The 24,267-nt window shown below is 41.4% G+C and overlaps 1 protein-coding gene across 2 annotated transcripts in view; it reads right to left on the minus strand.

Moving 5' to 3' along the window:
* The window catches only part of ascc3 (activating signal cointegrator 1 complex subunit 3), a 654,593-nt gene that overhangs the window by 535,153 nt on the left and 95,173 nt on the right, over window positions 1-24,267 (minus strand). For both annotated transcript variants that reach the window (XM_085997711.1, XM_085997710.1), the window contains exons 9-10: window positions 13,234-13,434; window positions 12,658-12,798 (exon numbers count right to left, since the gene is read on the minus strand). In XM_085997711.1, coding sequence (XP_085853837.1) covers window positions 12,658-12,798; window positions 13,234-13,434 — 342 coding nt within the window. The remainder of the gene's footprint in view (window positions 1-12,657; window positions 12,799-13,233; window positions 13,435-24,267) is intronic.

The following is a 24,267-nucleotide window of genomic DNA, read 5'->3' on the forward strand; positions in this document are numbered from 1 at the left end:
GGAGGCCTTTTTAAAAAAAAATCATTCTTGGGATATGGCCATAGCTGGCAAGGCCAGCATTTATTGTCCATCCCTTGTTGCCTTTTCTTGAACTGCTGCAGTCATTGTGGTGAAAGCTCTCCCAACAGCATCGTTAGCTGGGAACTCCAGGATTTGGTCCCAGCACTAATAAAGGAACAGTGATAAAAAACAACAGAGAATGCTGGAAAAACTGAACAGGTCAGGCAACATCCGCGGAGAGAAATTTGAGAAACGTCAACTCAAATTTCTCTCCGCGGATGTTGCCTGACCTGCTGAGTTTTTCCAGCATTCTCTGTTGTTGTTTTGGATTTCCAGCATCTGCAGTATTTTGCTAAGGAACAGTGATATATGTCCAAGTCGAGATGGTGTACAACTTGGAGGGGAACAGGGAGATGATGGTGTTCCCATGCAACTACTGCCCTTGTCCTTCGAGACGGATTTGAGGTGCTGCGAAGAAGCCTTGGTGAATTGCTGCAGTGCATCCTATAGATAGTGCACACTGCAGCCACAATATGGAAGGAGTAGCTGTTTAAGCTGGTGAATGGGGTGCTAATCAAGTGGACATTTTTTGTCCTGGATGGTGTCGAGCTTCTTGAATGCTGTTGCAGCTGCACCCATCCGGGCAAGTGGAGAGTATGCCTTGTAGGTGGTGAAGAAGCTTTGAAGTCAGGAAGTGAGCCACTCACTGCAGCGCGTTGCACTCTAGTAGCCACGGCATTTATGTGGCTGTTCCAATTGAGATTCTGGTAATATCTGAAGAGGGAAACTGCCTTATAGTCGTAACAGATTTCTTTAAAACAAAATATATCAATGTGATTACTTTACTGAAACCAAAGAATTCAATTTAAAATGAGTACGTTTATTTTGTTTAGTGCATCAAAGGGTAATAAGCCAAAGGAACTAAATGGGCAAATAGCTTAGATACTGATCTTTCACCTCTGGAACTTGAGTTTAAATCCAGCTCAGGTTCATTGGATGAAATTCTCCATGAAAGGTCTGCTGGCTGTAAGGGTCCTAGTTGCAATGAGTCTGGCCAGTCTCTGGCACGCAGAGGCTACAGGCTGACTGGTGTGGGGAAAAAAGGCACGTTAGCGCAATAGAAGTGATTTGCTGAGGTTGGAGTGGAGGCAGACAAGAGAGAGCTTTACTTCTATGTCTGGCCTGGGATTACTTGAGATTAATACTGGAGTTCTACTCGCAAACATCCCTCACCTTGATGAGCACAAAAATTAAAAAAGGTAAACACGGAGACAAGAGTTTGTGACCTAAAAAGAGGAATTATAGTTTCTGCCAATTTAAGATTTGCAATGGCTGGACACATTATAATAACTAGACCCGAAAGAAGAAAAAAAAATGACATCATTAGCAGCTAGCATTTCCTTGGTAACTGTACATCATCAATCTAGGTCTCGGTCCTTAAAATGATTTTTTAAAAAGGTTCCTCTGGTACACACCTCACATTGATGTTAATTCCTGAACTGACACCTCTCTCCTAATTAACCAAGTAAAACAGTCATCTTATTTATTAATTTACCTGTGAATTCTAGGAAACATTACAGTATAGCATTTTCTGTTTAAATCATAAAGCTAAAAGATAAGTAATTGCACTTGCAGTTCATGATTGAAAGTTCAGCCATCAGTGCTGGAAGACGCATTTTCATTTACTCCACAATTTCACCACTTTACTCCTCTCAACACCGCATCAGTTCGAAAATAAAGTGTCATATTTGTTTAATGACTTGGAACTCATGCAAGACATTTCAATCGGTATGTAATATTATGGCATGGCTGAGTAGAAATGGGTTAACTGTCAATATTTTTACTGTCAGCTTAAATTTTCCAAAATCATGTAAATGCTGTACTTTGGCAGTGACACTTGAATTATTATAAGCACCGTTCCAGATTTAGCATTCCGGTGGGGGATCAGAAAATAACAGTAGCGCCAAATAAGACAACCCTATTTTCCAAGGGCAAAGTTAGCCCATATATTGACATAATAAAGCTGGCGATATTAAAATTAAAAATTAGCTGAAGGAGGAAGAGGAGAGAGAAAGGAGCTCAACCAGTCCTTCGCTAAAGCCATACATCCAGCATGCAGCTCCAGTTGCACACCTCATGGATCTCTACTGAATAAAGAGTTTGAAGTTCAGGCTTTCCTGAACGATAATCAACTATTTATTTTACATAATTCTAACACTTGTACTCTTACTGAACAGTAGGCAGTGCTCATCATTGAGACAAGTGTCACTGCAAAGGCAATTACATTTATGCTGCCTTTCAATTCAAAATAACTTGTTTGCTATATAGGTCACTGCTAAATGCAATCTCCTGTCACTGTTGAGATTGCATTTATACAAAGTATGTTTCTACAGTACAGTAGAAGCCTCTTTATAGAAAGATCCAGTGTCCAGCAACCATCCCATGTCTTATCTAAAATATTAATTAGATATGGTAGTATATGGAATTAACTGGTGCTTGCGGAATTACATAATAAAGTCCATTTCTAGAGGGCGATTTTAAACTTTTGGCGACAGTGTAAACTGGACGACATCAGATTGGCCACCCGTTAAATACCTCTCCCGATTTATTTTCCATTGATGTCAACAGGCCGATAATCAGATATAACGGCCCAGAAATTCGGGTCGGGGGCTTCCCGCGGGTGCAAGCCCCCGACCTGCACTTACCTAGCGCGCTGGCCGTTGAGCTGTCGGCCCGCGTGGGATTCCGATCCTGGGCCTCCTCCAACTGCCGACGCGCAGTGCTTGCGTATCCCAGGGGCGCAGTTAGTTCGATGCGTCCCCATGGATCACGTGGGCCATGGAGAGCCAATGGTAGCAGGGAATGCTTCATTCATAAGTTTGACAGGAAGAGCTGTCAAACCTATAAATACTGTAAGCCCCAAAACATCACTAAAACTTCAAGTAAATTTTTTTAAAAACATCACATTTTTAAAATAACTATAAATTACATGAAATAACTATTTTAAACAATAACTTAAATTTTTGAAAAAATTAATTACATTTTTTAACGGGGCTAAAAATAAACTTACCTTTCTTTAAAGTATTTGAAAATAATAAACCTGTGGAAAAAATGTTTTAATTAATTCACCACTTACCTTGTTAAAAGCAGGCCTTGCGCCTGCTTTTTAAAAGTGTAACTGCTGGAGACTTACCCTCCCGGAAAAACCTGGAAAAAAAAAGGAAGTTCGATGTGCACACGCTGCCTCTCCGGCGCACGTGTTCCACCTCTCAACCCCTTCTTTCAGGGGAACGGAAGTGCCGGTTTCCCGCGCATGCGCAGTGCATGCACAAAACCGGCACTTTTGTTGGGCCTACGCGTGAGTACCCTGTGCATACTCACGCGTTGGGACCCAAATCTTTCTGTTTTACACTATTATCAAAAGTTAAAATGACCTCCTCGGACACCCGATACTACAAGGTCCCACATGTACCCAAGCATACAATACTAGGTTCTCAAAATGGCTTAGTGGATACATGTAGCACACAGTGTGGTAGTGAATTATAAAGAGCAGGAAGATCCCAAGTTTAATTCCTGGTCCTTGCTAAGCCAGCTTACCTCAACCGAAGCACTATAATTGGGCCAAAACAAAAAATCAGCCCGGGATTCCAAAGATCCCTGCTAGAAAAATGTGTGTTTATTGACATCAAATAAGATAGGGGTGGAGGAGGCCAGGTTTGTTGCTCCCAATCACTATACCCTAGTTAAACTGTGTTGGAATGAACATGTGTGGAAATTAGATGAACACAAGAGTTCAGCTGTGATGCCCATTCTGGTCAGTCTACGATACTCACCATCTAGGCTTATATGCAAAGAATAGCCACTTTGGTGAAGTACCAGAGGAAGACTGACATTATAGAGATTAGCCCAGCAAGGACTCAACAACTTTGGGGAAGGGACTAAAAAATATTAAAAGTTGAAGGAAAACTTAATACAGGAAACTGTGCGCTATCCGGCACCCATGGGACCGAGCTACTGCCGTTTTTTTTAAAAGCTCCGGATAGACCAGCGTCAATGTTATCAGATAGGAGCTTTTCATCGCAGTATCTGACCACAAACACTGTTGCTCAGCAACAGCTTGTAAACACTCGGCCCATGGCTTGGAAGCGTTTCTGAAGCTGTTGCTAAGATACAGAGACGCTTTCTGGAGCCTGCCGTGTCTGACCACAAACACTGTTGCTCCGCAACAGCTTGTAAACACTCGGCCCAGTAGCTTGGAAGCGTCTCTGAAGCTGTTGCTAAGCGACAAAGACGCTTTCCAGAGCCTGCCTGTGAAAAGCAGAAAAAAAACCTAACCAAAACGGCTGCTGATTTCTGCCATTAGATCAAAGTTGCTGGACATTCAACTTCCGGATAGCACAAAGTTTCCTGTATCATTTTTGTTCAATGCAGAGGAAATCTTTCATGCTCATCATAGAAAATTACAGCACAGAAGGAGGCCATTCAGCCCATCGTGCTTGTGCTGGCTCTTTGGAAGAGCAGTCATGGTTAGCTCCACAATCCCGCTTTTTGTCCGTAACCCTGCAAGTTCCTCATCCTCAAGTACCTGTCCAACTCCCTTTTTAAAATTAATTATGGAATCAGCTTCCACCACCTTTTCAGGTGGAGTGTTCCAGATCCCGACAACTGAGTGAAAACATTTCTCCTCATCTCCACTCCAGATCTTTTGTCAATAACCTCTGGTTGTTGATTCACTCGCCTGACGGAATAGTTTTTCCCCATCACAACTGAAGTCCCTCATCCCTGCTAACATCCTGGCAAACCTCCTCTATACCCTTTCTAAGGCCTTTACATCTTTCCTGAAGTGTGGTGCCCGTGAATTGTCCACAATAGTCCAGCTGAGGCCTAACCAGTGATTATAAAGATCTAGCATGATCTCTTTGCTTTTATATTCTATTTCTCTATTTATAAACCCAAGTAACCCATGAGCTTTTTTAACCACCTTATCAATGACATCTTTAAGAATTTGAAGGAGAATAGAATGCTAATTGTATATAGAAAGCAAGATGGAATAAAAGTGGATACATTGGAGTGTTTTTGAGGTAACAATAGAAACAGAAATTCCTCATTGGTGGATAAATCATAAAACCAAGATCTATTCGTTACAGCAACTTCAGATATATGCAAATTAATGGGTGCATTCATTTAAACTTCCTGTGTAACCAGTAAGGTCCCATAGTATGTATCTAAGTGGCCCACAAAGCAAAACGCTTGGATACTCATGGGCTAAAGGATGCTTTGGGTGCTTCTTACAAGTTATTCATAATTATTTTGCAAGATCGTACATTAAAAAAGTCACCCATATGTGGGAGAACCAGGAATGCAAACCATCTTTTAGTTTCCAACTACTAAATTTCAGGCATCTCTTGGATATAATTTGTCCAACAGGCTTACTCAGCCAAACAACACACATGCAACAGGATGATGTTGGATCAGTCCATTGGATATTCTATCCAATGACTGACTGTTTTGTGCTCTCCCTATACATCAACTACAAATATAAAGGCTAGTTTTAAAAATTGTGCATCAGCAAGTGCACACCAACTGATTAATGGTACACTGTCTCAAGTGACATCTGAGGGCATAGCAAATCAGAATTGTTCACGGCTTAGATTATCTTACTTGATTGTCATGACAATGCATGAAGAGAGTGTCTTTGTTGTTTTATGTCCCTGTGTTTAATACATTCATTGGTTCCCATGGTATCTTCTCAAGGCATCATTTTCTGCAGCTTACTATTTTAGAGAGGGCTAAGAATCAAATTCGTAGCACAAACGTGCGTGCTCAATTATAGTATCAAAATAACGCTAATATAAAATTCTACCTCCTTAAAAGCATTCGCCTGTGTGGTCTTTAGTTTTGGAGGTTTGCAATCACAGATGTACCAAAGAGTAAAAAGAACCTGTTGACGTTGATCATAGAACTTGATCCCAACTCTTATCCTGATACAGCATTGTCACTCGCAATCACGACCCATGGTATTGTTAATCAGTACTGACAACCACCAATCATGAGCTGTCTCTGGGGCAATGCATGCAACTTGTTGGCTTGAGAGTTTCCACAGTGTCATATTAATTCATCCCACATTTAAACTGAAACGTCTCACTGCACTTCACCTGGATTGTAATAAGCATAATACTCAAGCCACAAATGAGCTTTTATTGTTCATCATTAGGCAATTTAATGCATGATTCAGCAAATTACAGTTAGGTTAGGGATGAAGGCTTTCAATTACCAGAGGGTTGGGGGAAAGAAGTCTTGCCCAGTAAAATTCCAATCATAAAGAAAGATGCATCTTCTAATGTGACATTTCCAAAAGCAATTTAACATCCATCAGCAAATAGTGCTGTAAGTCTCATTTATATATACAGAAGCCAAGTATGGTTGCAAAATAAATTCAAAATCTGGTAGAATCTTCAGATTGTTCCAATAACCAGGTATAAATGGTACAAACTCACTAAAAGACACAGAGACTTAGGAGGTGTATTTTTTTTTTTTTTTTTACAGAAAGTAAAACATTTCAGCACAAGAGACCATTAAATCCATGGTCATGTTTTGTCTAAATGTGCTACCATGGACTGCAGAACAATGGTAAAATTACAATGAAAGCAATGTGCAAGGCAAGTTTTAAAAAGACGTCTTCAATTTTATATAATTAAGTTATTTATCTATACTGTTCAGTTTGACCCGAAGTTCACTGATTGAGATTTAAAATTTTTCCAAACCATTTTGTACCCCCCCCCCCCAAATTGATTTTCACCAGAGAATGGACAAGTTTGCGAATCCATCAAAAAGATTTGGGGGGGGGGGGGGGGGGAATTTTCACAGGATAAAACTGATGGGTTGGAGGTTTGGGGGGGGCGGTGGGAGGGGGGGGAAAGAGTGAAAGTTGTAAAAATCTAAAACCCGACACGCCCACATTCACCATTTACTCAGGCGGGACGGGAGGGCAGACAGCCAACCCGCTGACAGGAGACGGATTGGCAATTTAAATATGATAATAAGGCCTGAAGGCTCTGCTTTGCAGATTTAACTGCAGGCAGCCATGGATTTTTTTTATTCATTCACAGGATGTGGGCGTCGCTGGCAATGCCAGCATTTATTGCCCATTCCTAATTTCCCTTGTAGAAGGTGGTGGTGAGCCACTTTATACAGCTGAGTTGTTTGTTGGGCCATTTCAGAGGACAGTTAAGAATCAACCACATTGCTGTGGGTCTGGAGTCACATATAGGCCAGACCAGGTAAGAATGGCACATTAGTGAACCAGATGGGTTTTTACGACAATCTGGTAGTTTCATGGTCACCATTGCTGACACTAGCCTTTTATTCCAGATTTATTTAATCAACTGAATTTAAATTCCCCAGTTGCCGTGGTGGGATTTGAACTCATGTCTCCGGATCACTAGTCCAGTAATGTAACCACTATGCTACTGTACCGGGGCTCGGGATTCCCGACAGCTGCAACAAGGCGGCCACGATCCTCCGGTGGCTGGCCTCGATCCCCTCTCTCCCCCCTCCCCTATACCCCACCTACCCCGCCGCCGATCATCTGACCGACCTTCCCCCCCCCCCCCCCCCACCACCCCCATCCGATTAACGGCACGGCCTGAGCCCCCCACCCCCATCCTTTTAATGGCACGCCCCGATCCCCGATTGTCTGCCCGACCCCCGGTCCTCTCTGTCCCCCACATCCCGATCCATTTAACGGCCCGGCTCTCTCACGAACCCTCCCTCCCTTGTCCAGCCAAAGGCCTACCCGCCCGCAGCCAGCCTCTAAATCTGGCTGGCTGCGGGCAGGAAAGCGAGGCATCACATGCAAATCAGACCCTGCCGTTAAAGTCAGCAGGGCCTGCAGGAGACCCGGCTTCCCGACCGCCTCGGAGCCCCCCCCCCACCCCCCAACCTGCCTTCCACAACAAAATTCCGGCCCAGTATCCTTTAGTTGCTGCAACAATTAATCCCCATCATTAAGTCCAAAACCAGAAAACTAGGCCAATTCTAACCAGAGTTGGTGAAATAAGTGACAAAGTCATAAGCAGATTATATTGGTTGTGAAAGCAGGATACTATACATCCCCCAATTGAAGATGCTATTGACGTCATATCCAATATTCCATCAGTTATATTTCCTTCCTTCTCAGAGTTCATATCGCACTACATTCTTATTGTAATCATTTTTCCTATCTCACACGGGTTTGTTTTCATAGAAACACAAACTGAATTAAGGCCCGGATTTAGCGTCAAAGTGATGGCACTCTCCCCTGACCTTGAAGAAAGCTGCCCACAAAGATCTAGCGATCTCTGTGGCGTGGATTTCACCTTTCCCGACGTTAATTTCATTCTGGTGTCACCTATAGGGGATCTCCAGTGTCTAGCAACAGCAACAGCAAGCAGGCTAAGCAGCCAATCACATCGAAGAATTGTCACAGACAGCAAACCAGGATGTACCAATTATCCTTCACTTTTTAATCATTTTACAGAGCGCGAAATAAAGATTTGGACATACTCGTGGGATTAAGGTAAAAGCTGAAATATCATTAAAAAACTTGTAAAAAGTTATTATTTTAAAAATCTATGTAATTATCATAATGGAGAAATTTGACATTCCACAAATATAAAATTTATTTTTCAGGGCCAGAGAGGTTGTTCAGCAGTAATTATGACTTAGTACACTTAAAAAACCCAGTTAACAACTCCTTCAACAAGGCTCAACTTTTTCAGGGATTTTTATAGCGTGCTTAGAGCATAAAAAGTGGATGTTCACGTCAACTCAAGCGATTTCTAAGATTTCCGCATTTAACTGTGCATGTGCAAACACCAGAGGTTGCCGTCAGTTTCACAGAGTAATGACGGCAAACGCTGACCGTGTCGCCGTCCTTACAACCATAAAGTCCGGGCCAATATGTATACAGACCATATAAGTGCCAGGTGCCTGCTTTGAAATGTCACAGAACTAACCACCAGTTAAGTAATTGCAGTTTTAAATTAATCCATTTAGAAGTGGTTTACCTAAATCTGATTTGCACTGATTAGCATCAGATAATCCCTAATTGATTTATAAATTGAAATGGCTACCCTATGGAATAAGTCTATTTCATAACACTGACATAATTGGCTAAGCTACGAATTTTTGCAAGTTAAGTTAAGCTGTGTATTTTAGCCCACAAGCAATAATAATGGTTTCCTGTTGATAAACTACGTATTCTGGATCATTCCTTCTCAGCTTGAATCAAAAACTACTTCAGTGGCATTCGAGCCACTCCAGAACTTAAGTATGTGAGATAGGCTGATAGTCCAATGTAGTACTGAGAAGGGGCTACCTACAACTGTTTGTGTCTTCAGATGTTATGTAAGACCAAGATCACAGTCTACCTGCTCCAAGGCTGCATGGTACTTTTCGAAGATCGGGAGTTCTTCGAATGTCCTGCCATGGTGTGTTACTGAGTGGCAGTAGGTGGGAATGTGCCTGTGTGTACCAGAGCAAGTTGTGGATCTCAAGACCTGCAATTAATAGATCAACAGCACAACTGGCATTGGCCTAGGAGCAGGCTACTTCCTGTTCTCTTGATGTTTGCAGAAAATCCACTGAACGTGGACTGCCCATAGATTGCCTCTGGTCAAGATTAAATCCAAAGTTCAAGGCTATTACACACATTTTGAGCTTCCAAAAGTCACATGTTACTGTTGGGAAGTGAGGTGCAGTGGCAAGGAAAACAAGATTCAGGCACTCTTTTTGATGATGTTTGTGTTTATCAAGAATAGGAACGTCAGTGCGAGGGAACAAAACATGATTCTATGTTGAGCATGCAGTGTTCGCATCAATAACTCTCATGTCAAGTATAACATGAGTTGGGTGTAGAGTAAAATTCTCTCCACTCAGTCTCATGGGAATAAAAGCTGCAATGTTTTGTTATCCTGCTCATATTTTTGTCTTTGTTACAGCTGTGAAGCAAAGACTGAAAGCAGACTACTACTGCAGCCATTCAGCAAGAAAGATTGGAACTTTTATTCCAAATAGAGTTCAAAGGGCCCAGCCAAAACTCCATTGATGGGTCCGGAGTAGAACCTGATGACAGGATTACTGGCGGGCAGCAGGATGGGCCACTTTGGCGGGCTCGATGAAAATGATTGATAGCTTCCAATCTTACGTGACATTTGACATTAAAAACTATCACAGCACCATCTACTGGTGTAGCAGGTATTGCACAGAATTCAGCGACCCACCTATCAATTTTAATGTATGATGATGATGGATTCTACATAATATGCTGGTTTTTTTTTCCATCTCAGCTAAGCACAGATTCAGGTGATTTTTGAATTGAGGGGCTCTAATGGGAAGAAAACTATTTTATAAAGTTAAGAAATTAATTGTGGCATTCATCATCTGACAAATCAGTTGAAAACATAAAATGCTAACTGTAAGGAGGGAGGATTGCATTTCTGTCTGAGACATAACTAGGGTAATTAAATGCACTCTGTTCTGAAAAAATGAATTCGCTGGAGCAACTGTAAGTGTTCTTGGGAGGTTGTACCTGATATAACATGCAGTGTGAATGCCTTGTTTAAAAGTGTAAAGCGGCAACATAGCTGCAAATTAACTTCCAACTTGGAAGAATCAAAGTAACACTAAAAAGCATTGCAACTAAGGACCACAAAAATGGCAAACATGACAGTAAAAGATACAGACTATATTTAAAACGGATATTATAACAGAACAGCTTCTGTTCTTCGAAATTAGAATTTTCCGAGACCCCGAGGCAGTGGCGAGGCCTCGTATGTAGTGGGCATCTTATTGGAAAATTGCAGGTGCACTGTCAGCAGTTTTCTATTCATTGAAATCAATGGACAGAAAACGGTGGGTCGTGCATCCACAATTTTCCAATAAGCTGTCTGCTGCATAGAAAGCCCCATCCAGCAGCACGGATCTCAGAAAATTCATCCTAGATTAACCTCATTTTTGTACTATTTTGTACATTTATTTTGTAGTCTTGCACGCCTACAGCCAACCCGAACAAATCCAATATAAAGCAAGGCTTAGTCTACTACTTTAATAAGGCAATTTACTTTTTATTTAGCACATCATAGCATCTTTTTTACCTGAAGTAACACTGTTAAAAGTATATTGTGAGATTCAGACTGACGACCCACAGCTTGCTGAAATGTCCAAAAGGCATTTTATTGTACATTTTAATGAATCATATTATTTATACTACACAGGAACGATGTCCTGGCACTGAACTCCTGTGCACACCATAGAACAAGACAAACAACGAAGGGTAGCAGCTGAAAATTAACAGCAACAGTTTAAAAAACATCTTCCAGCTACTTCAGGTTCCAGCCTAAGGATCTATTAAAATGCCATATTAACTGAATACTTGAAAAAGACTGCTCTTTTGTCCGATCGCAGCCCTGCCTTCGATCCAGTTCCTTTTCTCTCCAGTTTTGAAGAAGGGTCAAACCCGAAACGTCAACTCAAATTTCTCTCCACGGATGTTGCCTGACTTGCTGAGTTTTTCCAGCATTTTCTGTTGTTATTTCGGATTTCCAACATCTGCAGTATTTTGCTATCGTGCTCTTTTTAAATCCTTATTCAACTAAAATTATTTAGATTCAACTTTTTATAATACATTTAATATGCGAGATAAAATGTCAAAAAAGGTTAAAGCCATGTAAAACCGGGAAAGTTCAAAAGCAGCATCAACATAGTTAACAATTCCAAGGCTCACTGTCATGGTTCAGAATTCTTTGGCCAATTTTTCACAGAAATGACTTGAACACGAGCCCTTTTAAGGTGTGTTTTTTTTTATATAGCAAATGCTTGCCTAAAGGGGGTTAGTTCCCAAGAGTTGTGGATTGGTCAACAGACAAATGGTAATTATATTGCGAAATGGGAGAGATCCAAACAATGGAAAATGTATTAATTATGGCCTGGAATTTCTTGCGTGAGCACAACCCGGAAGTTAGACCCGAAATTATGCCTATTCCCGCACCCATTCTGCGGAAATCAAATCACGGTCAAATTTGCCCCCCGATCTCATTAGCATACGGCCGAACGTAAAATAGGTGTAAATCAGCATAATTGCCCAGCGTGGTTTGAACGTACAAAACCAATAGGCCCTCAAGGTGTTAGGACTATAAAAGTGGGACAAAAAAGACATTTCCGTCAGCATGAAACTGGGAAGTTCAAGGCAAGCAGGACACAGCTCTCGTCATAAAGATTTTCAACTAAGTCAATTAAATTGCAATCATACTTGAAGGTACAAATGGTTTGTTTAGGTAAGGTAGCCGGTAGCTTAGCTAGGCATTGTACAAATATTAATATAGTATTGACTTTCTAATTGTAGAAATATCAGGCCATTGCAAATTTAGTAAGGCTTTTACTTGCATAGTAAAAATATTTAAGAGTAACAACACCAAATCCAAATGTTTACGTATTTTTCCTTTTCCACTTCTCTCAAAAAGTATCAGCAAAAAAATCATGAAATTCACAGAAGCATTAACTCTCTCAGAATAAAATGCAGCTTTGCCCAAATCCAAGTGATAGACATGTCAGTAAAATTAATTTAGGCAACATTTTACACTAAGTTAACATTTGGATGTAATTGACTTCTGGACATACCTGCGTCCGTAAAATTTCCCCTTTGGTCAACTGCATGTCGCCGGTAAGCTCCTTCACCAGAATACCCAGTGGCTCCAGACGCTTGCTAAAGTAATTTGTCATCTCAGCAGCTAAGGCCTTCATAGGAGCTACATATATAATCTGTAGGGAAGGGAAAATTTGGTTGATAAACACATAAGAAATCTCAATGTTATTTGTCTCAGAAACCAATACAAATTGCACTATATTGTGAAATATGGTTGTGCTCAATTAAGCTGAAAAACTTTAACAGTGATGTATGAAAAGTAGTTATCCTCGTTGGCTCAGAATGTAGCTGTTTAGAAGGCAAATAATTTATTTATTTAGCTGTTATTTTGAAAATTGGCTTGGGTTCAGAAACACACACACACACACACCCTGTGTGTGTGTATATAAGTCAAATACCAGCATTGCAAAATATCTGATAAGGTTTTGAAAACACGTCTATTCCAGAAACACAATCAATAATGATTTTTTTTTTTTTTTTAAAAACAGTAATTTTTTTTAATTGAAACGTTTCCCAGATAAAAATTTGTCTTTGCTTCATTAAATCCGTACCTTGAACTCATCCTTTCTGATGACTCCTTGCTGAATATGCTGGCGGATTTCATGCAGAACAGTAAGCATGGCAATGTTAGTTTTCCCAGCTCCGGTGGGTGCACAAATCAGCATGTTCTCATTTGTGTTGTAAGCTGTCTCAAATGCTATTGACTGGATGCGGTTCAGTCGCTTCATCCCTTTAAAAACCAGCTGTCCAATCTGAAAGGTTAAGCATGAAAATTATAATAAAGCAACCACAACTAAAGAGACAAGGAAATCTCAAGGATTTCCATAATTCCCAGCATGATGCCTGCTTCTCGCAGAACATGTTGCGGACATTTACTTTACATACAGAAAACTGAAATCAAATACAAATTCCCTTGGATACTGCAGGAGAATAAAATAAGTTTAAATAATATATATGAAGCACTGTGTGCATTACTTACCGACAGAAAAAATATTTTTCAAATGCAAATACATTGCGAACTAACCAAGAATGTTAACATTGGGTATAATTGTCTACTTCGTCACATCACAAATCAGCCATGTTTCTATTTGAAAACTCTGCTTTCCCAATACCTCTCATAAGGACCTGCCCTATCAGTTCCTTTAATGGCAATGCTGATGTATATAATCGAGTAATTATTAAATTGGAATTACTTTTTTTTTTTTTTTTTAAACAAAATATTGGGAGGACCAATAACACAACAATCAAAATATCTATATGGATGTCTCATTAGATAAAAAGATGCTAAAGAGCAGTGAACATCAAGAAAGAATCAATCTTTGCTATAAAATTAAGGGTGTGTTACAACAACATTGTGCATTTATATAGCACCTTTAACGTAGTAAAACGTCCCAAGGCGCTTCACAGGAGTATTACAAGACAAAACAAAGGTGTTAAGGGTTTGTTAACAACGCACACCGTTATCGATGTGGAAAACGGCCAGCAAATTCAAGGGATTAAGAGAAGACGCAAGTTGCAAATCTCCAGAATTTGCTGGTCGATTTATGCCGCTCCGCCGTTTGCTTCGCACAAAATAGCATCTCACCCACAACCTTCCCGTTAGTTTTAGGAACTTGCTGGATTTGCACATTAATTTGACTATTAAGCTCGTCACAGAAAGTTAAGTCTAGTAATTAACAGTGGTACCTTTTTTAACAATGTGATCATTGTTAATGCAGTGCCAATCAACTTCACTGGCCCAGATATTGAACAATTTAAACTGTGGAGTCTCAATCCTTCAGGCGGTAAATTATTCTTAGAAGTTTCAAAAATGTCAAGTTTTAAAAGTTAAAATTTTCTCTTACATTTCCTTTGTCTCTTTTTACTCTCTCTTAATCCAACCTTTCTTTCCCTCTCTTTATTTCTCTTTCTGTATCTCATTCGACTAATCCACCCTCCTTCTCAGTCCTTCCTGTTTATTTCTCAAACCTTAAACTCATTGGTTAAGGAAATACACTGTTGGGTAAGGAAATACACTGTTGGGCCCATCATTCACAGAGGTCCCAGATACCTTGATGCCCTTGCCACGCCATTATCAGCTTGCACATCCAGCAAGTTAGAGCGCAAAAAAACTTTGAGCTGACTGGTGCAAGAAAAAGTCTAACAGAACATGCCACGAGATGCCCCGATCCAGCAAGATCCAGCCTTTTAACGTGCATTTATACTGCACCTTTAATGTATAAAGGCGTCCCAAGCTGCTTGAGGTGCAATCATTAAAATGGATACCACGCCAAAGAAGCATACGTTAGCAGAAGTGACCAATAGCTTGGTGAAAGAGGTGGTTTTAAGGAGGGTCTTTAAGGAGGAGAGGGATATGGAGAGGCAAATAAATTTAGGGAGGAAATTTCAGAGAGTCAGGCCGAGGGAGTTGAGGGTGTGATCGAGGGATGTGCCAGAGTCAGAGGAACCAAGAGTTCAGGGATGGGAATGTTGCAGGGCTAGAGCAGGTTAAAGAGATGGGGAGGAGTGAGACCAGAATGGGGTTTGAACATGAGGATGAGAATTTAAATTGGAGGCGTGGAGGACCAGGAGTCAATGTTGGTCAGCAAGGATAGGAGAGATGGGTGAGTGAACATGGATGCAATATGGGCAGTCGAGTTTGGATGACCTGAAATTTACAGAGTATGGCGGATGGGAGGCCAACCAGGAAATCAACTCTGGAGATAAGCTGAGGAAGAGGTGGAGGTGGACGGCATTACGGAATTGGAAGTAGGCAGTATTATTGATGGAAAGGATATCGCATCAGAAGCTCATCTCAGAGTCAAAAAGAATGGCAAGATTGCAAACAGTGGTCAGGGAGGGGAATGGAATTGGTGCATGGGTACGACAGTTTGTAGTGGGGGCTAAAGACAATGATCTTACCAGTGTTTAGCTAGAAAAAATTCTGGCTCATTCTAGACTGGATGTCAGACAAGCAGTCTTACCTTACAGACAGCGGAAGGGTCAAGAGAGGTGGTGGAGAGATAGTACAGGTGGAAGCTGACCCCATGTTTGTGGATGATGGCACCAAAGGGCAACATGTAGATAAGGAAAAGGAGGGTCAAGGATAGATCCTTGGGAGACCCTGGAAGTAACAGTGCAGGGGTGAGAGCAGAAGCTATTACTGGACATCTTCTGGCTACGTTTAGATAGATATGCATGCAACTAAGCAAGGGCAGTCCTACTGATTAGAACAAAGAGGTGTTGGAGGAGGATGGTGTAGTCAACCATGTCAAAAGTCTGCAGAGAGGTCAAGGAAGGATAATACATGACTGTCACATCACAGAGGATGACTTTGGGGCTATTTCTGTGCTGTGGCATAGGTGGAAATTGGACTGTATAGATTCAAATAGCGAGCTGCGGGAAAGATGGTATGGGAGGCAACAAGGAGAGAAGTTTGAATGTATGGATGAAGAGGTAAGCTTTAAGGAAACTTTTGATGGTAGGGAGAGTGACATGAAAACCTGGATTGAAGAATAGACCACTAAAGGAACCAGATTTAGCAGCATAGATACCAGGAAGCAGTTCTTTGATGCCAGTTTCCTAAAATCTGAATTAAAATGGCATCAATATAAAAAGCAACCAGTTTCCTAGAATCTGAATTAAAATGGCATAATTGTAAAACCAACTAATGAGAAGGAATTAATTTCAAACTCAGTACACAGCAGGTAAGGAGTGAAATAAGATACATTCCTGGTCAGGATCATTAACAATATTAAGCACGCCAACTTGAACTTAAATTAACAGTGAAGGAATGCATTACAGGAGATCCTAGTACCAGTGTTTTCCTCCTTAGTATGCTTCACTGCCTTACATAATTAATGTGGCTGGTATACAATAATTTTTTGGTTAATAGAAACGCAGTCTGACAATTTACTCAACTGCTAGTTATACCAACGACATAGGTAGAAAGAGGGATGAGATCCTGCAGGCAGATTTTAGGGAGCTAGGAAAGAGAGTAAAAAGCAGGACCTCAAAAGGTAGTAATCTCTGGATTACTCCCGGTGCCACGCGCAAATGAGTATAGAAATAGGAGGATAGAGCAGATGAATGCGTGGCTGGAGAGCTGGTGCAGGAGGGAGGGCTTCAGATACCTGGGGTATTGGGGGGGGGGGGGGGGCTGGGGGGAGGAGGTGGGACCTCTACAGGCCAGACGGTTACACCTCAACAGAGGCAGCACCAATATCCTCATGGGGAAGTTTGCTAATGCTGTTGGGGAGGGTTTAAACTATATTGGCAGGGGAATGGGCACCAGGATGTAGCATTAGAAAGGAGAAACAAAGGGCACAAAGGATTGGGAGAGATGGATAGCACTAAAGTAAGAAATAGTAAGGTATTAGGTGGGGTCAGGCTAAGAGAGAACACAGTATGGTCTAAGGTAGGTTTACAGTGTATGTATGTGAATGCACGAAGCATAGTAAATCAGATTGGTGAGCTGCAGGCACAAATAGCCACATGGGAATATGATGGCGTGGCAATAACAGAGACCTGGCTCAAAAAAGGGCTCGATTGGGTATTAAATATTCCTGGATATAAGGCGTTCAGGAAAGATAGGAGGTGGTGCCAGTATTGGTTAAGGAGAATGTTATAGTGCTGGAGAGAGAGGATGTCCTGGAGAGGACAGAATCTAAATGGCCAGAGTTAAGAAATAATGGAGGTGCCATTACACTACTAGGTGTATTCTATAGACCACCAACTAGTGGGAAAAATATGGAGGAGCAAATTTGCAGAGAAATTATAGAGAGATGAAAGAACTAGAGAGTAGTGATAATGGGAGACTTCAACTATCCTAATATAGACTGGGATAGTAATAGTGTAAAGGGCAGAGAGGGGGAAGAATTTCTGAAGTGTGTTCAGAGGAACTTTCTTGATCAGTATGTTTCTGGCCCTACGAGGAAGGAAGCATTGCTGGATCTGGTTCTGAGGTAGGTCAAGTGGAGCAAGTGTCAGTTGGGGAACATTTAGGGAACAGTGATCATAGTATCATAAGGTTTAGATTAGCAATGGAAAAGGACAGGGAGCAATCTAGAGTAAAAATACTTAATTGGAGGTTGGCCAATTTCAGTGGGATGAGAATGGATCTGGCCCGGGTAAATTAGAATCAAAGATTGGCAGGCAAAACTGTAATGGAACAATGGGCTGCCTGTAAAGACGAAATAGTTCAGGTACAGTCGCGGTACATTCCCACTAGGGGGAAAGGTAGGACAACTAAAGTCAGAGCTCCCTGGATGTCGAAAGAAATGGGAGTAAGATGAAGCAGAAAAAGAGCGCATATGACAGATGTCAGGTCGAGAATACATCTGAGAATCAGGCTAAATATAGAAAGTTCAGATGAGAAGTGAAAAAGAAAATAAGAGGGGCAAAGAGAGGGTATGAGAATAGAATGGCAGCTAACATAAAAGGTAATCCAAAAGTCTTCTATAGGCATATCAATAGTAAACGGGTAGTAAGAGGAGGGGTGGGGCCGATTAGTGACCAAAAAGGAGACCCACACATGGAGGCAGAGGGTATGGCTAAGGTGCTAAATGAGTACTTTGCATCTGTCTTCACCAAGGAAGAAAATGCTGCCATAGACATAGTGAAGGAGGAGGTAGAGGAGATACTGAATGGGATAAAAATTGATAAAGAGGAGGTACTGGAAAGGCTGGCTGTACTTAAAGTAGATAAGTCACCAGGACCAGATGGATTGCATCCTAGGACGCTGAGGGAAGTGAAGGAAGAAATCGCGGAGGTACTGGCCATAATCTTCCAATCCTCCTTAGTGGTGGTGGTGCCAGAGGAGTGGAGAATTGCAAATGTTACCCCCTTGTTCAAAAAAGGATGTAAAGATAAACCCAGCAACTATAGGCCAGTCACTTTAACCTCAGGAGTGGGGAAGCTTTTAAACAATAAACAGGGATGAAATTAACAGTCACTTGGACAGGTATGGATTAATTAAGGAAAGCCAGCACGGATTTGTTAAAGGCAAATTGTGTTTAACCAACTTGATCGAGTTTTTTGATGAGGTAACAGATAGGGTTGATGAGGGTAATGCAGTTGACGTGGTGTGCATGAATTTCCAAAAGGCATTCGACAAAGTGCCACCTTGCCAGCAAAGTTGAAGCCGATGGAATAAGAGGGACAGTGGCAGCATAGATACGAAATTGACTAAGTGACAGGAAACAGAGAGTAGTGGTGAATGGTTGTTTTTCGGACTGGAGGAAGGTATACAGTGGTGTTCCCCAGGGGTCGGTTCTGGGACCACTGCTTTTCTTGATATATATTAATGACTAGGATGCGAGTATACTGCGCACAATTTCAAAATTTGCAGATGACACAAAACTTGGAAGTATAGTGAACAGTGAGGAAGATAGTGATAGACTTCAGGAAGACAGACAGGCTGGTGGAATGGGCGGACACATGGCAGATTAAATTTAACGCAGAAAAGTGCGAAGTGTTACATTTTGGTAGAAAGAATGAGGAGAGGAAATATAAACTAAAGGGTACAATCCTAAAGGGGGTGCACGAACAGAGGTATATGTGCACAAATCGTTGAAGGTTGGCAGGGCAGGTTGAGAAAGCAGTTAAAAAAGTTTACGGTATCCTGGGCTTCATGAATAAAGGTAGAGTACAAAAGCATGGAAATTATGAAGAACCTGTATAAAACACTGGTTCGGCCTCAACTAGAGTAGTGTGTCCAATTCTGGGCACCGCACTTTAGGATGTGAAGGCCTTAGAGAGGGTGCAGAAAAGATTTATGAGAATGATTCCAGGGATGAGGGACTTCAGTTATGTGGATAGACTGGAGAAGCTGGGGTTGTTCTCCTTAAAGCAGAGACGAGTGAGAGGAGATTTGATGGAAGTGTTCAAAATCAGGAGGGGTCTCGACAGAGTAGATAGAGAGAAACTGTTCCCATTGGCAGAAGGGTCGAGAACCAGAGGACACAGATTTAAGGTGATTGGCAAAAGAACCAAAGGCGACAGAAGAAAAAACTTTTTTACACAGCGAGTGGTTAGGATTGGGAATGCACTGCCTGAAAGGGTGGTGGAAGCAGACTCAATCACAGCTTTCAAAAGGGAGTTGGATAAGTACCTGAAGGAAAAAAGATTTGCAGGGCTACGGGGAAAGGGTGGGGGAATGGGACTAGCTGAAGTGTTCTTGCAGAGAGCCGGCACGGGCTCGACAGTCCGAACGGCCTTCTTCCGTGCTGTAACCATTCTATGATTCTATACAGATCTGACTTTCATCCATTTCAACTTTCAATATGACAACTGTATAGACATTTAATTCAAAGTATAAAAACAAGTTTGCCCAAAAAGGATTGTCTTGCATGTCAATTGCATGATTTTCAATTTCCTTAAAAATCGAAACAATACATGCTTCTAACAAGTCAAAACCCTATTTCTCAAACCCGCTAAATCTATATTTCAAAATAATATATCTGTTGCAATCACCTTTAACTGTATAACTTAGAAAGTTGAAAATTGTAACCTTCTGCTCTGCAAAATGGCTTCCCATAGTCGGTTTTGAATTTACGTAGCAATTTGAATTGAAGATCATTGCAAAATACATCTATTTACAAACTAGACTTTTTTGGAGTTCATCATGGAGTTCAGATGTTAGCAGTGGCATAGATATAGATACATATACAAAAAAGTGCTGATTATCCAACAGTACAAATGAAGCAATTTAAATAAAACAGCACAAGATGTGCTCTTGCTCAAAAGTTGTATTGATAGAATTCAAATTAAGCAACTTTGAATTAAAGGGAGTTGACTGTAAAGGAAGGTAGCTCACATCATGGACAATTTTTTCTTTAAATAAGTATATAACCTGAAAAATTAATAGAAAAGTCAGCTTACGAAGTCAAACTACTTGTGCAAAATGTCTGAGATAGTGCTAATGTATTTTAATTTATTTTCTGTATATCCAAGAAAACTAGATAACAAAAACAAATATGTCTGGGGTAAGCATCTTGCCTATCCATTTTCAAAACCAGCTCACAAAAAAAAGTCTTGTGGGTTTTGTACAGTGCGTGGTAATATATCATAACCTCAGCTTTACTGTCTGGAAGAGAGAGATCATGCAGAGTAGGCAAGCACCTTGCTCATCTAATATCTTAGACTTTTAACTGTGTTGCTCTCTAAGCTATTTTAAACAAAAGTAGACTACATATACAATTAATCTATTTCATCCCTGGAGCACATTTCTTGCTGGCTGCAGTGCAAAAACACTCTTGGAGGAGGAGGGAAATCCCTCGATAAGATTCGATTGCTGGATAATGTGAAGTTTAAGGTGTATTTGTGACGATTTGTTGCAGATCACTCTTAAACTCTTGTACTTTTAAACAGCCACTTGACAGAGATCTGTCCAAAATGGTATTATGGAACACATTTCGAACCAAAATGTGGAAAATCATTTCTATAATCGCTGCTTTAGGACACTGCGGCATATCAACCTGTGTTCCAAAAAATTGATTGAAATGGTAGCACCCATTAAATAATTTCCTTGGCTATTATGCAAATTATCCTTCACTTTGAAAGAATTTTAATATCTGTGTTCAATAGTGGCTTCAGGACACTGAAGTCATTCACCTCATCAACGGTCTTACCCCCAAACTATTCCAATCTATTTTTATTACTTGCAGTAAGTAATATTCTGTAACGGAAGATCACACAGCTTCAGTACTCAATGCCAAGAATGTATTTTTCCTGAAAAAAAATCCAATATGTTAACACTGTTGAACCCTAAAAAATCTAGAAGCTAGCTTGTCAAGAAGTGTTCTACTTGGATCAAGGTTGCAATGAAATTCAAATTGATTGGCAAGCATTTATACTACACCCCATCTACTCGCTCAATAACAAGGCAAACAAAACTAATTTTTGTTTCTACAGGATATGTTTACACTTTGCTCTCTCTAGGTAAAGCTTGGCAGCTGACTAATTATATTTATTCTGAGCATTAAAATAAATGAGGGAACATTTTATATTTAGATTAGGGATCTATGCTAGAAGTCAATGGGAAGCAGTTAGTCAATTTAGCATTTATGTTGGGATTAGAATTATGTTTGCATTAAATGTGTGTGTATTTGTCTGAAATTGACTGACTCCCAATTTATATTCGGCGCAGTTGGTAGTCTGCTGATGCATAAAGACAATAATTAAGTTTCACTTTGGTTTTAGTTGCCCAACAGGTGGTTATTTATTTATATCTAAAAAGAGGTTGCAATGTCAACTATTTCTGTCACCATTAAAGAAATTTACATTTTCTTTTTAATCTAACAACTGGCAAGAAGTGGCTTTTATTCCAGCGTTAAATTAACCCATCTTGTGTAGTCATAAATGTCAAGGAACAAAGTGACAAATCTCATCAACTGCTTCAAGGTCGTTACCAAAAAGAGAGCAAAGCAATCACTAGAAGGCAACAACCTACAAATGATTCAACAAATGTTTCCCTTAAACAGATTCATTGAAATAATCTGGCTCATATTAACTGAACAGGATTAAGAACCATCAGGTTGCAAATCATATTTTTAGCCTTAATAACATAAGAACTAGGAGCAGGCCACACAGCCCCTCAAGCCTGCTCCGCCATTCAATAAGCTCATGGCTGATCTTCGAACTCAACTCTACTTTCCCGCCTGATCTCCATATTCCTTGATTCCACTAGAGTCCAAAAATCTATCTCAGCCTTGAATATACTCAATGACTCAGCAGCCACAGCCGTTTGGGGTAGAGAATTCCAAAGATTCAGAACCCTCTGAGTAAAGAAATTCCTCCTCATCTCAGTCTTAAATGGCCGACCCCTTATCCTGAGACTTTGTCCCCTGGTTCTAGACTCCCCAGCTAGGGGAAACATCCTCCCAGCATCTACCCTGTCAATCCCCTCAGAATCTTATATGTTTCAATGAGATTACCTCACATTCTTCTAAACTCAAGAGAATAGGCCCAATCTACTCAATCTCTCCTCGTAGGCCAACCCGCTCATCCTAGGGATCAATCTAGTGAACCTTCGTTGCATCGCCTCTAAGGCATGTATGTCCATTCTCAGATAAGACGACCAAAACTGTGCACAGTATGCCAGGTGTGGTCTCACCAAAGCCCTGTACAAATGTAGTAAGACTTCCTTACTCTTGTATTCCAACACCCATGCAATAAAAGCCAACATGTCATTTGCCTTCCTAATTGCTTGCTGTACCTGCATGCTAACTTTGTGTTTCCTGTACGAGGACACTTAAATCTCTCTGAACACCAACATTTAATAGTTTCTCACCATTTATAAAATATTCTGATTTTCTATTCTTCCTACCAAAGTGAATAACCTCACATTATACTCCATCTGCCACCTTATTGCCCACTCACTTAACCTGTCTATATCCCTTTGCAGGCTCTTTGTGTCCTCCTCACAGCCTACTTTCCCATCTAGCTTTGCATCAGCAGCAAACTTGGATACAGTACACTCAGTCCCTTCATCAAAGTCATTAATATAGATTAGAGTCATAGGCCTAGAAATTCGGTATAGCCGCGTTTGGGGCGCTAGTCCTGGCGATGCGCAAAGTTTAGCGCCAGGCGCAATTTAGCGCCACCTAGCGCGATATTGAGTTGCAGCACCCCTAAAGGTGATTGCGGCGCTAAATCAGGCGCTGCACGCTACTCTTAAGGCGCTAACCCGGTGGCGCAACCCAATTTCGCGGCGGCGGGGCGCAGCGAGGGTGCTGTCAATAATCACTTTCCCTGAGACACAGTGGCACCGGCCAGCTCTTAAAGGGGCAGGTCAATTAGCATCACCAGACACACTCACTGCCTTGTAGGTCTTCAAAGCGGTGGGAGCCTACCTGTGGCGCACCAGCCTAGCAAGACATGGAAAGGGTGAGGCAGAGGGCGAACGCCTCACTGATGGGGCATTGGATGCTTTGGTTGGCGCAGTGGAATCAAGGCCAAGGAAGATGGTTGGAATGTGATTTATGTTTTGGACAGTCTCCCGGGCGTGAGGGGCAGTTATGTGTCAGTGTATTAGTTTTGCTTTCTGTTGCCATAGCTTTCTCATGTTTGAAGGAACCACATTTTGTGCAATGAAACACTTTCTTCATTTACAATGGCCATGCCTGCTATTTACATGCATCTTGCCCTTCACAGGCTTGGGGGTATCAGACCGGTTCCATTCCTGTTCTTGGAATGGCAGCAAGCATTCCGAGAGAGGGGCCTAGAAGCTACTTCTGATCAGCCTCTGATGCGCCGCCTGAGAAGAGCCGCTCGCGTAGAAGTTCAGGTCAGCAGCCATCTTCTCAGCCGCCGACAGAGATGTCCTGCACCTTATCTGAGGCTGCAGATTTGGCTGAAGCAGCTGGCACAGCTCAGTCACCACCTCCTTTCTAAATCGCAGCCTTCTGACACACTGCTCCTCCGACATGTTCATTTAGGAAAACTGCTGTCGGATAACCCTGCCAGCATACGGTCTGCTGTGGCGACGTCTGTTGGCCCTCCTCCGTCTGGCCATGCCCGCCCCCCTCTCCCTGCGTCTCAGTGCCCTTTCCAGATGATTCAGCAGCAGGACGTTCCCCTCCAATGCAGCCCCCATAATAAGTGCC

Source organism: Somniosus microcephalus, chromosome 9 (genome assembly GCF_052327205.1).
Source record: "Somniosus microcephalus isolate GS21.2 chromosome 9, FLI_Smic_1.0, whole genome shotgun sequence".
In the NCBI taxonomy this organism is placed as follows: domain Eukaryota; kingdom Metazoa; phylum Chordata; class Chondrichthyes; order Squaliformes; family Somniosidae; genus Somniosus; species Somniosus microcephalus.